Genomic DNA, 18759 nt, shown 5'->3' with positions numbered 1-18759 from the left:
TGTTTGGAATATGAAGAAAAGTTGACAAGAACTGGCCTTCCCATAGAAAATTTGAATAAGCAGACTGGCACATTTACATTTTTACAACTTGTACAAGACATGAATAATAAGATTATAGTTTTTTAAAGGAAGAGTGTTGTTTCAACCTCCTCAAAAATTTCCATGCGAGATTCACAAGAAATCATAATCAAAATTTTCTCCCCATAACCATACTTTCTAGAGAATAGTGCAATTTTTGTGAGGGTAACCCTCATGAAAACATAAGTGAGAAAGAATACTATAGAATGTATTTTTGGAAATAATTATGACTCCATGATTCCCACTTTATATTGTGCTCCTAAATATGATATAATGTTAATTGATACATGAAACAAGTCGTATTATAGTAAGGCAAAGATGGTCCTCAAAAAACCAATTTTTCTCAATATTCATCTTCTTGACATGATGATTCTCAAAATGCTTCAAATACAAGTAGTCAAATTTTTATGGGTACTCAACAACTTGAGGTAAACCAAACCTCCTATTATTCATCTCTATCAAAACATAATATATTGAAACAAATGACAACTAATAAAGTTGATGATTCATTATGGTATGGATATTATTCCGAAACAACAAAATCATCTTAAGAAGTTTATGGAAGGTGAAACATCCACTATTTTTAGTTTGAATGAATATATAGATGAAAAAAGATATGTATGTAAATAAATTAGGTGTATATAATTCAAGAAATCCAGTTTAAAATCCTCATTTCTATGTTTCTAAGAAAATCATGAATAAAATTACGCATTTTGTCTCATTGATGGTGGCTCTAGGCCTAATGTAATTTCATATATTATTATGGAAGAACTAGGTATTTCTTGCACCAATGAAAACTGTAAAAGTGTGTTAGCAAATAAAAATCAACAAACATCTGCTTTTGGTGGAATTAAGGATGTAACCTCAGTATTACGTGCACACCTTGAGATTATAACCACCTACAAATATTCAAGTCATAGATATGCCATTGAGAAATTATTTTATCATTTTAGGAAGAGATTTGAAAGCTTTTACTAGTGGTTACATGTCTATGGCTAGAACCCACATGTCTCTCCTAATAGATGGAAGAAATATTATTGTGTTGTATGAAGGATGAATCTCATCATATATTGAAAGTGTGCCTCAAGTGCATGTAATTTATGTAAAATAAGATACCAATGTAGTAGAAAATCTGTATGTAGGTTAACCCAATAATTCAATATAAATCAAAGCAGAATACTATAACCTACTTCTACTATCAATTTGTGGAAGCTTAAATATTGAGTTGAACAATATAAGCAGAAGAAGAAGAATCAATCACACAATAAACATGAAAATACTTTGGGGAAAGCCTCAAATAAAAACCCCACTATCTATATTATCATACAAGGTGGAAATACATAGGAATAATACAAAGCTTTAGCTCTCACAGCGAGCTAGCTCTTAGTACAATCCTCACATATGCTCATAGGAAATCTAGGCTTCTCTCCAGCCTTCCTCTCTGCCCTCCAAGCTCCTATTTCCTTGCACTATTCCTCTAGGATGATTCTCCTTCAACCAAGTGGAAAACTCATTCACCAAGTGGATGATCACCTGATCTCACACATTGTTAGAACTGCGCAATCCTCAAGGAATGATCCCTTGACTACATGCATGAGTTTTCTTTATAAGAAAACACATGCAACTGATAGTACATTGTCCTTGTCTTCAATCTCAAATGGGTCTTTCTCAAAATAAACATGCATGAGTTTCTGATGAGGGAATCTTCAGTTAACTAGAGTACACTAGTTGAGTGCATGCATGCATCAACTGACTATTAACTCTCTATTAGCTCCTCAAATATTTTGGAACTAATTTAACTGAACTTAACTCAGTAAACTGAGTTAACTAATTACAACTCAAATATAACTCAATCTTATCTCCTTACTTTTAGGGATAACTCTTGCATGACTTCAAAAAGACTTCTAACTTGAATTTCTCTAACTAATTAATTCAAAATGAATTAATTAATTATTTCCAAGTAGTTGTTAAGACTAAATTCGATTTCAATTCACAATTTAATTCAAGGACAAATTAAATTGGAATATTATTGTTGCCACATTTCAACACTCCCTCTCAACAAGAAAGGGATTATCTACCACCCCGATCCTATCTCTATGGAACTCGAATTTACACTTTGACAATACCTTTGTCAAAATGTCAACATCTTTCTCCTCTATCGAAATATATTGCAGCAACATGATCCTCTCGACCTGTGAAAAGCCATGGGAAACAAATACTACCTTATGCTTCTCCACACTACCATCAGCAGCTTTCTTTACCTTGTAAAGCCAACGGGAACTCACAACTAATGTGTTCTCCGGTCTCGGAACCACGTCCCAAACATTGTTACGAACTATGGAGTCATACTCCTCCGCCATAACATCAACCCAAATCGGCTATTGCACTACTTCCTCAAAGGAAGATGGCTCAGTCTCAACACATTCCCCAGCAAGGGCCATGTATCCAATGTACATCTCAGGTGACTTCCTCTGTCTGCACTGAGAACATGGTGCTCCCACATTCTCTCTTACATCCTACAACAATTTGTCAGCTTCTCTTGTGTGCTTCCGTCCATCTCTAGAAGACTCTGCTTGAGTGGATGTCTCCACTCCTGGAACCTCTGCCTGTGACTACTCCGCATCAGTTTGAGGCTCCTCCTCCTTAGGAACCAATAGTTCCTCGCCTGTAGTTGGAGATCCCTCTGAAGGGGAAATCACATGGCCTTCTGCTTATCAAACTTGAGATCTCTGCGAACCACTGTCCTCCGACTAGTAGGCAAGTACACCCGATAGTTATGAGGTGTATCAATGTACCCCACAAGTATCCCCAACTATGTTGTTAGCTCAAGCTTCTTCCATCCATCCCTTTTCATATGGCAATATATTGATGAGCCAAAGATCCTGAAGTGACCCACATCTGGTATCTTACCGGAGAAAGCTTCCTCTGGTGTCTTCATCCCAAGTATGTGGTGCGGGCTTCTATTCTGCAAATAGAACGTTGTGTTGCATGCCTCAGCCCACAAATGAAGCGATAGGCCTTGATCATGCAGCATTGCCCGTGCTTCCCCTACAATAGTTCTGTTTTTCCTCTTGGCCACACCATTTTGTTGTGGGTTATGAGTTGTTGTCAACTCTCGTTTAATGCCTATCACTACACAGAAGTCCTTAAACTCTTGAGAGACATATTCTCCACCGTTTTCGCTTCTCAAGGCCTTGATCTTTTTCCCTGACTCTTTCTCGATCAAAGCTTTGAACTCACAAAACTTTGTGAAGGTTTGGTCCTTCTTCTGCATGAAATAAATCCAGCATTTACAGAATAGTCATCAATGAAAATCACAAAATACCTTTGCTTCACTGTGGATGCTATCGAGAATGGTCCACACACATCAGTATGAACTCGCTGTAAGATAGCCTTTGCTCGACTGTCTCACTCATGAAAGGAAGACTTGGTGTACTTTCCCAAGGTAAAACCTTTGCATGTGTCAACTTGCTTAAGTTTACCTTTGGGTAATCCTATAGATATCTGTTGCATTATCTTCAAAGCCCCATGATGCAAATGGCCCAACCACATGTGCCAAAACTCACCAATGTCTTGGCTTTGCACCAATTCTGCTTTCGTACCCAATGTTGCACAATCATCTACCTCTAGTTTATAGAGATTCTTCACCCAAATCCCTATCCTCTTGGTATGACCCGTGGCTATGTGTCTTAGGAACGCCTTTCCTTTACTAAAGACAACATTGTGACCTTTGTCCTCCAACATCATGACCGATACCAAGTTCTTCTTCGGTCCAGGCACATACTTCACATCTGTCAAGGTGATAGGAGCTCCATTCTCCCTCTAAAAAGCAACCGTGCCCATTCCTGAAACAATATACCTTCCATCGTCACCCATCTCTATGCGCATCTTGAGGTCTTTCTCCTCCAAGGCACTGAATAAATTTTTATCACCAGTCATGTGGAATGAGGCTCCACTGTCAAGATACTAGACACAACCCATCATCGATGACACCATGCATGCGATGAGGGTAAAGTCCATTTCGAACTGAGAGGCTAATGCCTCACCTTCCGATCCTTCCAAGGATCCCTTCTTGGACTTCTTCGATGGGCATTTAGTTGCATAATATCCCATCTCATTACAATTAAAGCATCTTACTTTAGACATGTCACCCTTCTTCCCTCCATGAGAAGAATTCGATTTGGAATGGGAAGCCTTTCTTTTCCCTTTCCTTGCCTTACTTGCTAAGGCCAGATTTTTTTCATCATCATCCTTGGATGAAGAACCATCTCGTGTGCTCCTCCTGATCTCCTCCTGCATAAGATCTACCCACAGTCGTTCCCAATCCGGCAGTTTCTCCCTTCCATTCACAAAGTCCTAGTAGCTATTCCAACTCTTTGGAAGGCCAAGGAGAGCGAGGCTCACGATATCATCATCAGCAATAGTTATTCCCACACTACTAAGCTCATCTCTGCAAGTGGTGAGCTTTTTCAGATATGTGGAAATAGTATCACCCTTCTCCATCTTGATTCTTCGAAGCTTATCCTTGAGCACCAATTTCCTTTGGTCGCTACTATTCTGGTAAAGGTCCTTCAATGTCTTCCACATTGAAAATGGAGTATCCTTCCCATGGAGACTCGAGACAATATGGTCTCAAACTCCCTCAAGGATGATCTGTCTCGCCTTCGCCACACACTTCTTCCACTCAACCAACTCTTGTGCATTAGTTGAAGTTGGCTTTGGGATTTCTTGATTAATGAATTCCTTCAAGCCATTTTCTTCTAACACAGCCTTCATTCTATCTTTCCATGCTATGTAATTCGAGCAACCTTCCAAGGCATACTCAAGTCTCAAGCCATAGAATGCCATTGGCCAATCTTGAAGTATGATATGAATTCAATTTGCACCTGCAACCCCAAACTTCAAACTTCGAATTCTCTTCTCAGTATATTGTTCACAGCTTCGATACCATGTAGATAATTTCTACAAATCTCGCTCTAATACCATGTAGAAAATCTATATATAGGTTAACCCGATAATGAAATATAAATCAAAGCAGAATACTATAACCTACTTCTACTATCAATTTGCGAAAGCTTAAAGATCGAGTTGAACAATATAAGAAGAAGAAGAAGAATCAATCGCACAATACACACGAAAATACTTTGGGGAAAGCCTCAGCTAAAAACCCCATTATCTATATTATCATACAAGGTGGAAATACATAGGAATTATATGAAGCCTTAGCCGTCACAGCTAACCAGCTCTCAGTACAACCCTCACAGATGCTCACAGGCAATCTAGGCTTCTTTCCAGCCTTCCTCTCTGCCCTCCAAGCTCCTATTTCCTTGCGTTGTTCCTCTGGGATGATTCTCCTTCAACCAAGTGGAAAACTCATTCACCAAGTGGATGATCACCCGATCTCACACACTATCAAAACTGCGCAATCCTCAAGGAATGATCCCTTTACTGCATGCATGAGTTTTCTTTATAAGAAAAAACATGCAACTGATAGTACATTGTCCTTGTCTTCAATCTCAACTGGGTCTTTCTCAGAATAGACATGCATGAGTTTCTGATGAGGGAATCTTCAGTTAACTGGAGTACACTAGTTGAGTGCATGCATGCATCAACTAACTGTTAACTCTTTATTAGTTCCTCAAACATTTTGGAACTAATTTAACTGGACTTAACTCAGTAAACTGAGTTAACTAATTACAACTCAAATATAGCTCAACCTTATCTTCTTAATTTTAGGGATAACTCTTGCATGACTTCAGAAATACTTCTAACTTGAATTTCTCCAACTAATTAATTCAAAATGAATTAATTAATTATTTCCAAGTAGTTGTTAAGACTAAATTCGATTTTAATTCACAATTTAATTCAAGGACAAATTAAATTTTCTTATTGCCACATTTCAACAATGTATACTCCATATTTTTTGAAGAAGATGATAATCCCATGACACCATCTTTTGATCCTAATGATGTTATATGTCATATGATGGTGCATGTTCTAATGAAGGAAATGGGTTTGGTATGGTAATGGGGTTGGATTAAAAATATATAATTATTCTTATAGGATTGAGTTTGATTCTACTAATATTGTGACAGAGTTTGAGGCCCTTATGCCTAGAATATAAAATTCCTTTATTCTAGGTTGTTATTAGCTTTTTGCATTCGAGGATTCTTAGTTTATTATCAATTTGGTAAAAATAATTTACACCAAATCAAATAAGCTTTTTAAAAAGTACACACAATCAAATTTGGAACTGATATCAAATCTCTTATCTTTTAACATTACTCACATTCACAGGGAGTTGAATTCATTGGCATATAGATTTGTTATTTGTTATTTTTGTAGCTATTCCTATAAGGAAATCACTCCCTAAATTACCTAATATAAATTTTAAGTATTTGTATCATCTTACTTCCCTAACAAAATTTAATCCTAGCAAGTTTTTTTAGATGATGAAAGCATTTGTGATTTCTTATAGAATAAGCACCTGAAAAAAATAGAATTTATTTCTTTGGAAGACAATAGTTTCCCTAAAGGACTAACTCCTTTGGAAAACTCATTCTCATAAAGTGATGAAAGCAATCAAAGAAGAATTATTAAGGATGATTTCAAGAGGAAAATGGGTATTCCTTTGAACATTGGGACTAGGGAAGTTCCAAATATTTTGAAGATTGGAACCTAATGATAAAAACAAGAAAAAAAAAGTTTATGCACTTGTTTCATGAATTTTGAGATGTATTTTCATCATCCTAATCAGATTTTCATGGTTTTTACTAAAGTATTATTCAACACACAATGCCTATCAAAGAGGATATGAGGCTAGTAAGGCAAAGCCAAAGACCATTTAATCATGTGCTCAAGGAAACAATAAGGAAGGAACTTGATAAATTGTTAGTTGCTCATATGCCCTTATCTATCAAATATTAATAATGGGTAGAAAACCTCATTTTAGTACCAAAAAAGAATAGAGACATTATGTGTCGATTTTCATGCCTTGAATAAGTTGAGTGCAAAAGATATTTTTCCACCTCCTAACATGGAATTAATTTTGTAGTAGGAGAGTCTCGAGAGAACAACTCAATTGGTGATCGAACTAATGTGAAATATATGAAAATTGAGAGATCAAAGGTTCAAATCCCCTTGGTTGTGACCTGGTTTATGGAGAGGATGACAGGTCCTAGACCCCCAGAGATTTACTAGTAGTTACGTGTCAAGCGAGTTATAGGATTCCTCTAGGATACAAAAAAATTTATTGTAGCAGGAGAAAGGATCTTAGATGAATTCACTTCTTGATGATTTTTTAGGATACAAATAGATAAGTGTTAAAGAAAATGAAAAATGTAAAACAATGTTAACCACTCTTTGGGGTACCTTTGCCTATGAACTAATTCCTTTTGGCCTAATCAATGCAAGTGCCACATTTTAGAGAGCTATGCAAATAGATTTTGATGATCTTACAAGTAAACTAATTATTATTTAACTATATACTTTAGAATATGAGAAGGTCATTCTAGTTAACTTAGATAGGTTTTCCTTCATTGTAGAAAATTTGGTATGTCATTGAATCCTTTGAAATATATTTTCGATGTTATTGGAGGAAAATTTCTTGGCCATATTATATTTTATTTTGATATCATCATTGATCGAGAAAGAGTTATTTCCATCCAGAATCTCCCAACTTTTAACTTCAAAGAAGGATATCTACTCATTTATGGGTAATAACAATTTCATGAGGAGATTCATATCTTAATTTACTACAATGGTTAAACATATTCATAATTTATTAAAAAAAAAACAAGTGTTTTCCTAGAATGATACTATTGAAAAGGATTTTATAGATATAAAAAATTCATTATGTTCTAGACCTATCTTAGAAAAATATTTTACCAAAGATTTCATTATATATAATAATGCCACTTAAGAAGCTAGTTCTGCATTTTTTCTTCGGAAAGATGGTCTTAGCAATGAACCTCCAATATATTACATGAGCCAGAGCTTATCTGATGATGAATTAAAATATTCTTTTATTGTAAAACATATATTCACTCTTTTCAAACCTATTGAAAATTTTTGACATTTCATTTTGGTTAAGCACATTGAAGTAAACACCCCTTTACTAGTAGTCAAATTTTTAATTTCGCAAATGCATTTATTTGGAAAACTTGCACATTAGCTTTCCAAAATAAAAGAACATAGTTTCATGATTTATATTTCCGATATAATCAGGGGACATGACTTAGAATTGCACTTAGATCAACATCCCAAACCAAATTTCTATTTTAAAAATAATTATGCTACTTTGTCTTCATTATTTTTTATCAAATAAAAAAATATTGATCTAGAAGGTCATCCTTGGTATCACATTATAATTTATTATCTACAATATGAAATATGCCTTGATAATATTGAACATCACAAATGAAAGCATCTTCACCTTGAAGCTTCTAACTCTTTGATTTTAAATACTTCACTCTTACATAGATCTATCAATGGATTGTTACTAAGATGTGTTGATGATGTGGTAGTACAAATTATTTTGGAAATTATTCATAGATTAGAAGAATCTGATAATCATATCGGTCGGAATTTTTTTGCAAAAACCATTGCACATCAAAATTCTAAGGACCGGCTAATATTGGCCTTCTATTTTCTAGGATTCATACAAGTATGTGCAATCTGAATTTCAAATATCAACTAGTAGACAGAAATTTTCTAACATGCTTTTACAACCAATAATACCATACTATCTTTTTTCAAAATTGAGAATAGATTTCATCGGACCTAAGAATCTTCCTTCATCTGTTACCCATGTATTTATTTTAACTACTACTAACTACTTCACTAAGTGGGAAAAAATTATTCCTCTCAAGCATGCTAAAAATGAGTAGGTTATCCCTTTCTTGGAATCTAATATCTTTTCTAAATTCACTTTACTAGAATTAATTTATAATAACATACCAACATTTATGTCTAGTAAGTTAACTCAATTTTTATAACAATTATGGAGTGAAAAAAATTACTTCATCGACTTAATACCCTCTAGGGAATGGACAAGATGAGTCCAAAAATAAGAATTTTAAAAATTTTAAAGAAAATAATTAACGATAAGCCTTAATAGTCGCATTCTTTGTTAATATTTGCCTTATGATAGACCATATTACCACAAAAACAAACATAGGTCTAACTCCTTTTCCGTTAGTCTATGGAAAGGAAGTTATCATGCCTACTAAGCTTGAGCTCATCTCTTTATGATTATTTTTACAACTAGAAGAGTTAAATTAAACAGTAATTCATCAAAGAGTTCATGCCCTCTTATCTCTAGAAGAGTACAAAAGTTTTTCTTTGAAAAATATGAAGCGTAAATAGCAAACTGTTAAAAATACTTTGATAAAAAGTCAAAAACATTTCTATTTAAAGTCGGTCAAAGGGAATTTGTTAGGTCCCTATACTACTAGTGTAACCTCTCATTGTTATTAGTGCAAACCCCTTATTATATTTTTGTGCCCATGTAATCCCCATATTGTTATTATTGTGCCCCATAGAAGCCCACTATTGTTATTATTGTGCCCTTACATTATTATTTTTATGTCGACTCTGATTATATTTTGACCCCTTAGACTCCTATATATAGAAAGGAGGTCTTGTCATTTGTATCATCCAAGAATTGTTCATTTGTGTAATGTAAAGGAGGTTCCCCCCTCAAAGAGGCTAATTTCTAAGTCCTTGATCTATCTTATCTATCTTTTTGTGAGATGGTTTCATAACATTTGGTATCAGAGCTTTGGATTCTAGGGTTTCGCTGACGTTTTAGAAGCTAAAACAAAAATCCCATTTGTGACTAAATCTTGCTGAACGTCGGTTCTGAATTTCAGATCTTGTCTCTCTATATTTTCGAAGATCTGATCTGGGGAAGTTAGGGTTTTTGCAAGATCCAGAATTCCATCTCAAATAGGTCATCGTGGAATTTTCGCTATAATTGTTTTTCTACAAGGTTTCAGACTTTGAAATTAAAACCCATTTGATCCAAAAACTTGTTGAAGCTCAGACCCAAATTTCAGATCTTGTTTCTCTATATTTTTGGAGATACAGTCCACGCAATCTACGGTTTCTGCAGGCTCCCGGCTTACATCCCAAACAGGTGACCTTGGAAAAATCATCATAACTTCCTCTCTAAGTATCAGATTGAAATTTCGTTAGGAATTATAGAAAGAGTGCAGACTTTACTTCGATGTATATCATTTTCAGGTCTTAAGGTCGAAACAGTGACACGTGGAACTTCGTACAAGTTTGCTCTACTGAAAAAGGATATAATCAAGTCATCTTGGGAGATTGGGCATAACTCTTTCTTGGAGAATCCAATTTCGATCAGACTTGTGGCATTGGAAGGAGGATACAGAGGGCTACCACAGGTTTCAATTCCAGACCTTGGAGATCTAAACTTTCAGAGATACAACAGATTGAAGATCGAGATCCTAAAATCAAGAAAAAGAATGATTCGAATTAAGAAAATAGAAACACCGAGTAATCAAAATTGGATGGATGATTTGAAGAATGCGATCGAAGCTAAGATAAATAGTTTTATCTATGCCATGGAAGCTGATATTGATGGTATGAAATCATATTGGAAGAAAGGCATGGAATATTTGAAGAAAGACATGGAAGGTTTGAAGGAAGGTGGGACAAAACTACTACAAGAAAGGCCTCCTAATGGCGAAAAGGTAGTAGAGGAAACTCATGATGAGAAAGAAATTAATGTTAATCATGATTTCATAGAATCTAATGTTGGATTGAAGACCCAACATATTCTCAAGATAGAAGGACATATCAAGAAGAAGAAGGTTCAAGCAGTGAAATATCAAGAAGAAAATGATCAACAAACGTCAAAAGAAAAGGATACTCACCATGAACCAACCCCAGAGAAAGAAGAAATGAATCTGACCATATCTTGTAAAGCATTGGCAAGAATTACCACTCCTCAAACTCTCAAGATAGAAGGACATATGAAGAAGAAAAGGGTTCAAGAAGTGAAAGATCACATCGAGCATCAAGAAATGAATCCGACCATATCTTGTAATGTATTGGCAAGAATTACCACTCCTCAAACTCCCAAGATAGAAGGACATATCAAGAAGAAAAAGGTTCAAGCAGTGAAATATCACATCGAGCATCAACAACAAGTTCTCCAACTTTTAAAGGATAACCCCACTTTGGTGTAGAATCGAATGAAACAACAGGCAGATCAACATCGCAGTGAAAGAAGTTTTGATGTAGGCAATTGGGTATTTTTATGAATACAACCATACAAAAAAATGTCTCTCAAGAAAGCTAAGAAGGATAATAAATTATCACCAAAGTATTATGGTCCTTACAAGGTGCTGCAAAATATTGGTACTATGGCATACAAATTGGAGCTTCCTGCATCTTCCCGAGTGCCCCCAGTTTTCCATGTTTCATGCTTAAAGAAGGTTATAGGTGACAAGCTCCCAGTTCAAACAATATTGTCAAAACTTGACGAGGAAGGAAAAATCATATTAGAGCCTGATGCAATCACGGAAACAAGAACCTAATATCTATTAAATCGATCAATTTCAGAGTATCTCATCAAGTGGAAGAACTTACCTGCTGAATATTCCACATGGGAGGACGAAAATTTTATACAGAAGCATCCATAACTACTCAAGCATTAAGGACAACACTTTTTGAAGGAGAGGGGAATGTTAGGTCCCTATGCTACTAGTGTAACCCCTCATTGTTATTAGTGCAACCCCCTTATTATATTTTTGTGCCCATGTAGTCCCCATATTGTTATTATTTTGCCCCATAGAAGCCCACTATTGTTAATGTTGTGCCCTTACATTATTATTGTTATGTTAGCTCTGATTATATTATGACCCCTTAGACCCCTATATATAGAAAGGAGGTATTTTCATTTGTATCATCCAAGAATTGTTTATTCGTGTAATGTAAAGGAGGTTGTCCCCTCGAAGAGGCTGAATTCTAAGGCATTTATCTTTCTTTTCTATCTTTTTGTGAGCTGGTTTCATAACAGAATTTATATGGGATGCTTCTCATGCAGATAACTTTAATCATTCTAAATTCCATAAATTAAGGTTAGGAACTTTCAATGTTACATCAATTATCAATAACAATTCTTATCTTCTTAAGGATGAAGACAACAAATTGTTTTCACACACCACTAGTGGTTTGCATCTAAAACACTATGTGGAATCAAAAATGAGTTAAAAGGATACATATTGAGTATTTATGTACATGTTCTCTTTTAGTTTTATTTCACTTGAGTTTCATTATTTTTTCTTTACCTACTTTTATTTCCAAATATTTTGTCTTTATTTTTTGCCTTAGATTTGAGTTTTAGTACATTTTCATTAGAATTTTGTATATGGATCAATAAAGTTTTATTACTTTATATATCTCATGCAAACTTTATTACTAATTTTACCTGACTATTGATGAACGTGAACAAAAAAATCAAATACAACCACCTATTGTGCTCATAATGTTATTAGTCCCTGCCATCTGGCATTCGGCAGGGACTATAGTAATCGTTCGCGACGGATATAGCATTAGTTCTTAGTCGCTGCCCGGTGTTATTCGGTGGTTATCATAAGGTTTGGAAATGCTGTGTGCGGGGATGTGCCGAGCTAACCTAAGTTTCATTTCCACCTGAGGCTTTGCCATCTTATTTGGCCTCTTCCCGAGGTGGAAGAGGCTCGAGCATAGCTTAAATTGCTTTTACGCCCGGTGCATTATCGCTAACCGTCAGCGGTCTGGTTTTAATGTTAACATTAATTCGATTCGTATTATCTGCAGGGGTATGCTAAGGTTTGGTAAGGTTTCGTGTTCCCTGTTACAAGGTTGTGCATTGGCAGCTGGTGCATGCCATGGTTGCCATCTGTTTACTTTGACACTGCCATCTGTTTACTTTGTAGCACCTCGGTGGCTATATCTACTATGCAGACTCAAAGCTATATGTAGATGCCGAGACAGAAAAGGAAGAACCTATCTCTATGCAGACTATGCGAGATCTACTATGCAGATGCAGACTATGCAAGATCTACTATGCAGACTCAAAGCAGATGCCCAGACAGAGACAAAGATACTGGTTGATGAAGGTGTGAGCACCCAGTGCCGGCCGAACGCAAGAAGAAGCCTTTGGTCCCAGAGGATCCTCCAAGTCGGTGCTGTCTATATCGCGGTCGCTGTCTTCTTCCCACTGTGCTGGTTGTGCTTCTGAAGCCGTCGCTGGAAATTCAAGCCACATATATTGTTAAAATGTTATGAATTTCTCTATTTTTTTATCCTAGTATTGAATTTGAATTTTTGCATTACAAGATACTATTAACTTGAATTTGAATATACTATTAACTTGAATTTGAATTTTTGAGCTCGAGTTAATTACATACATGATCTAGCTGGACAGGTTCAATGGCCACTGTAGGTGCTCTGCGAAGAAAAAAAAGAAGCCAAACTGGTCGAACCTATTATGCGAGAACTGGGCAGTTGCTTTTTCTCGCACCTTCCAAGCTTTTGTTCTCCGGCATGGCGTCCCCAGGAATCTGATTCAATGCCACTGCAAACACATAGGTAAAGCCATGGTTTAGAATTCTGTACGTCTTTTTATTTTATTTTTTTTGGAATGCTAAGTTTGAGCACTGTAATCTGAGGAATTTGAGTGCTTACGAGTGTAGGAGTTTTAAGAGTACTAAAATTCATTTATAAAAACACATTTTAAAGTATGAAAATTCCTGATATCCCTAAAATTTTCACTCTGATCATTAGACTGCTCCTTAAAAAAGCGATTAATTTGCCATGGCAAAGGGCATTGATTGCAAAGGGCATTGATTAAAAGAAGCGGTAATACCAATTGAGTCAGCTTGACTGCTCCTAAAAAAGAGTGATTGATTTGCCCTGGCAAAGGGTTATTGATTGGGAAAGGGCAATGATTAAAAGAAAGGAGTAATACCAGTTAATTCAGCTTAAAAATCAAAAGGGGCGAATGTTGTAAAGATTTCACATACTGAATTTTCTGTGAGTGCTTTGATAATGTCAGTGGGACGCCAAAGGCGACTTCGACGCCCAGGAAAATGCTTGGACTCTTGATCGATTATGTCCTTCCCAATGTCGCGCAGATGATCGTGCATTCTTATCCGGTTCTTGACATCCACCTGAATCAAGCATTTTTGTTCGAGAGTCTCAAACCCTAACCAGCCACTCCACCCGGACGCATCCCATATACGTATAGCTGTATCTTTGCCTTCCCCCGCCAAATAGCAAGCAGCGTCCAGGAACATTGATTTCTCTTCTTCATCAAGTGCTTCAACTGTGATTTTCAGCCTTTCTTTGATATTCCAAGGCAGAATTCTAGAAATCTTGCCCAATATAGCTTCCCATACTTTTCTATCAGCTTTGCCATATAGATGACTCCCAAATGTTTCCAAAGAGAGCGGCAATCCGTCTAAGATCTCTACAAATTTTATGACCAAATCATCAAAACCAAGCTTAGGCCGGGCACTGAGAAACGCATGGCGGCAAAAGAGCTCTATTGCCTGATCTTCGTTGAGTCCTGTAGCTTCATATATCATAGAAATTTGCGCGAGCTCCAGTATTCTCTTATCTCGAGTCGTGACTAACACTCTGCAACTTGGCCCAAGAACTTTGGTAACCATTAAAGCATCTAATTGATCAAAATTATCGACATTGTCCAGAACAATAAGAATGTTCTTCGCTTTATTCAGACGCCTCCTCATGAAGACTTTGCCTTCGTCTATGCTCTGAATTTTACAGTCGAAACGCAGTAGATCCGCCGGTTAAACCATCCTCTGCATGGGTCAGGCTGCAGAGGGCTCAGCATATGGCAAACTGCACTTCCATAAATAATCCTATGCCAGACTGCACCTCCATAAATGGCCATATGGAAGGCCAGCTATATTACACGTCCTAGCATGATTACACGTAGCTCTAGCTATATGGAATGCTACCTATATTACATGTCCTAAGATTATTACACGTAGCTCCATAGCATTACAGGTCCTAGCATGATTACACGTAGACCCATAGCATGTTACAGGTAGATCCATAGCATGATTGCACGCAGCTCCTTGTGGGGCATGATGTCCCCATGTCTATTTTCTATTTCCCTATTTCAAATCCAACATATTATATTTATATCCAGCAAAAAAATTAAAAATTTAATAACATACATGTTTATTAATTGACATCTTTTCATAACAGGCATGGGCATAATTTTACAAATATGAGTGGCTGAATTCAGGAATTTATTGTCGCTGCCAAGAAACATTGTACGCACTGCGCAGGAGTCAGACCAATTGTTAACAGATTTAAAATCTGGGTGTAGGAGGCATTCAGGAATAATTTAATTGCTTTCATATATCGATGGTACTCACTGATTATGAATTAACGGTGTTTATGTTTGTGAACTGCAATTGTGATGGTCTAATGGTCACCATAAAGATCAGGTTCTCCAGTCTATCCACTGCCGAGACAAATAGCATTGTGCATTTTTTGGACCTATGAGCTTCAGTTAGTCAATTCCATTTTCAAGCCAGTGAGATCTAAAGCATTGAATGTGAAGTGACTTCGTGGTTAATGAATGTTGGATGGTGTCTACTATTGTCTATTTTCTATTTTTTGTTGTAGCAGGAACCTAATGCATCTCCAGTGGAATCAAATATTTTAGTCAGTGCAGTATGATTGCATATGAATGTTTATTGACTTTGATATAATCTGAACTGCAGTGGCTGTAAACACTTTAGACAAGAAAGGAAGCTGCCAGTTCTCACAGAAAATGAAAATGCTGCTTGTTTGGCTGAGCAAATTGCAGAACGGTTCAAAGGTCAATCTTGTAATAATGCTACTGGTGAAGATACTGTTCCTGGCAATGAACCTCAATTTTCAAACTATCCGCAGTTACTGGATAACTGCCATCTTAACATATCTAATACCAAGGATGGAGTTATCCTTCATGATTGTGTTCCTGATTCAAATCCGGCAATAGCATACAACAATTACATGGTTGTAACATCTCAATATTTCCAATACGTGAATGATACCAAATTTGTATCAGCAGGTGTAGCTTTAGAAGACAATTGGTTTGTGTTGGTTCTTGCTACAAACACAACTGGTGGCAGTTTCCAAACATACAACGAAAGGACAGCTGGTGAAACAGGTATCTGGTAAAGACTGTGAGTATGGCGCATGTTTCCTCGGCCCCTCTAAAAACAGCAAATGCAAGGCATAAGAAATGCTTATATGCAACTGAGTGTTGGTGGGCATGTTTCTGCCTCTGAAAAAATGTTCTCTCAGAATTATACTTCTCTAATTCTTCATGCTGTTTTGAATCTGGTTCTTGGAAATGTGCCTAGGACATGCTTTTTGTTTCTTGCTTGTGAATAAAATGTGACTGTAACATGCTCTTAATATCCACTTGAAACATATTTTTACTACTGTTTGATCTGAATGACTATGCTGACTGCTTTTTATCAAATACCACCATATTGGCTTAAACATACATTCCTATTAATTTAGATACTAGCGAATCACCTGGCACTTTTTGATACTAAACCAGATTGTTGGTTCACTGGACATTGTGGGATCAGTGAAAACTCCGCCAACAAAGATTTCTGATGAATTCAGGTGACCTATTAAAGTATGGTCCTCTATCTTACCATAACTAATTAACAACCTTAATTACTCATATCTATGTATCTATGCTTACAGCTATCCAACATTCAATATTGCTGTAGGTGATACACCCATTGCAAGATTTGAATTTAAATTGCTTTCCAATATACCACCTCCCTTCAATGTCGTTTAGCTGAGTGAATAAACATGACCAGGCTTATTTACGAGGTTATTGAGCTATTAATACGCGGGATAATATATGTTATATGTTTATGGTTGGATACTGTTTCGATTCAACAGTGCCCATATATTGCTTTAATTTCTTTAATATAAGTTCAATAGACTTGGAAGTATTGCTCCAATTTATTTATGGCTCAATAGACTTGGAACTATTGAAATATTGCTTGCCAATAAACATGAGCTGAAGTTGCAACTGTCTCTCCACATGGATTCAACCCTATCCTCTGCTTAACGTACGATGCACACGAGCTTCTGTACAGTTTGTCAGGTATGCATTAAAGGCCTAATTGACTGAGTCACTTCTCATTCCATTGAAAGAAGCTATTCCCATTTCATTTATAGAAGCTAAGGCAACGTTTAAAAAGTTGTGAAACAGACCTCTGGCCATTAAAACATACATGTTTCAGGTTGCAACAACGTCTTATTTTGCCTACTGTCTGTGTAACCCTAGGCCTTTGTACAACATAGGATGCACACATGCATGTTGTGCACTTTTTCTGTACCTTTACTTAGGCTTCGGAGGGACTCACTATACAGGATTGGCAGAACTAGTAGATCTTTAGCCCTAGACCTTAAATGTTAACTTCATGCAGGGACTCGCTGCCTCGCAGCTTCCCTTGTTTTATTTAGTAATTGTCAATTGATTGAGTTACTTTGTTGAAACTTGATTGTTACAATTCTTCCTAGTTTTCTTTCTTCCCTTACTTCATTCCTTGAGTGTTTTTTATGGCATACATTTAAAATTTTGATCCAAAAAGTTTTTCTTCAACAAAAATGAATAATTAGTAATCTAAAAGACCAATCTATTTACAATTGTGAAACCAAAGATCTTGAGTTCTAGTCTATCGGAAGTAGACTAGCCTAAGGAGTTGCCACTTGTTGACTTGTACATTTCACACTTACTATAACACTCGTAAAGTATTGTAAAGCCTATATCTCTATGTTGAGAAGCGAAACTAAATTGGGTTATGTCCCCTGTGAAAATTTCATCAATTATTTTATATGGCATTCCCAATGAGCATGAAAGTTAGTGGTTTCTTGATTTGATCGATGCATCTCTACTCATGTTCAATACTTTTGTTGTTCATAATGAAAATGATTTTCCATACATAACTATACATAGTATTTATGTTGGCACAAAATTTAATATGGAAGACCAAAGTTTGGTACACTAGGTGCCAACAAATATTTTTTTCTTAGTATAGTTATTCGTCGGCATTTTCACTTCTCAAAGAGAGAGAAGCGTCTCACCCGAGGCGTGTCGAGACCGAAAATAAGATAAGGGATCATTGGACAGGGCCAAAGGATGTCTTAACACTTAAATGAATCTGAGCATAAATATTACATCCATATTTACAGTGATATCCAACATCATTCAATGATTAAAATATAAACATTATATGGGCGAAAACATCGCAAGGTAAATATAGGTGAATAGAATTATACTCTTAAAAATTTTAAAAGGTTTATTAATTTGCATCCATTCAGACACGTAACACCGAATTATTCCCTGTAACACTTGATTATATTATCAACCATCTCATTATTTTACAGTACATCTCTTCGGGAGGACACGAGGTCCTCTGTAACTTATAAATGATAGATCATAAACATAAAACATAAATACAATGTATAAACTACAATTAGCTCAGAACTTCATGCCAGCAACATATTGGCATACACTAGAAATTTTTTGTCTCTGACTTCTTTCCTTTATAATTTTAAAGATTTTCTTCCTTGGTCCCATTCGCTTGATCTGGTCCACTTTGAAAAAATCTC

At 36.1% G+C, this 18759-nt stretch overlaps 1 protein-coding gene and 1 pseudogene across 1 annotated transcript; one reads left to right on the top strand and one right to left on the bottom strand.

The window, feature by feature from the left end:
• Positions 1-13156: 13156 nt before the first annotated feature.
• On the bottom strand, positions 13157-14846 carry LOC149170404 (disease resistance protein RUN1-like). Its single transcript, XM_089425563.1, has 3 exons — positions 14114-14846; positions 13616-13669; positions 13157-13341 (listed from the first exon to the last, which is right to left on the bottom strand). The coding sequence occupies exons 1-3, from the start codon at positions 14844-14846 to the stop codon at positions 13157-13159; spliced, it is 972 nt and encodes a 323-aa protein (XP_089281689.1).
• Positions 14847-15492: 646 nt separating this feature from the next.
• On the top strand, positions 15493-16296 carry LOC149170403 (putative GPI-anchored protein At3g06035 pseudogene; annotated as a pseudogene).
• The last annotated feature ends 2463 nt before the right edge of the window (positions 16297-18759 follow it).

Source organism: Pinus tabuliformis, chromosome 4_2 (genome assembly GCF_031772625.1).
Source record: "Pinus tabuliformis cultivar Carrire ecotype Pingquan chromosome 4_2, CPIR1, whole genome shotgun sequence".
Classification (NCBI taxonomy): Eukaryota; Viridiplantae; Streptophyta; class Pinopsida; order Pinales; family Pinaceae; genus Pinus; species Pinus tabuliformis.
This window is presented reverse-complemented; position numbering and strand designations above follow the sequence as displayed.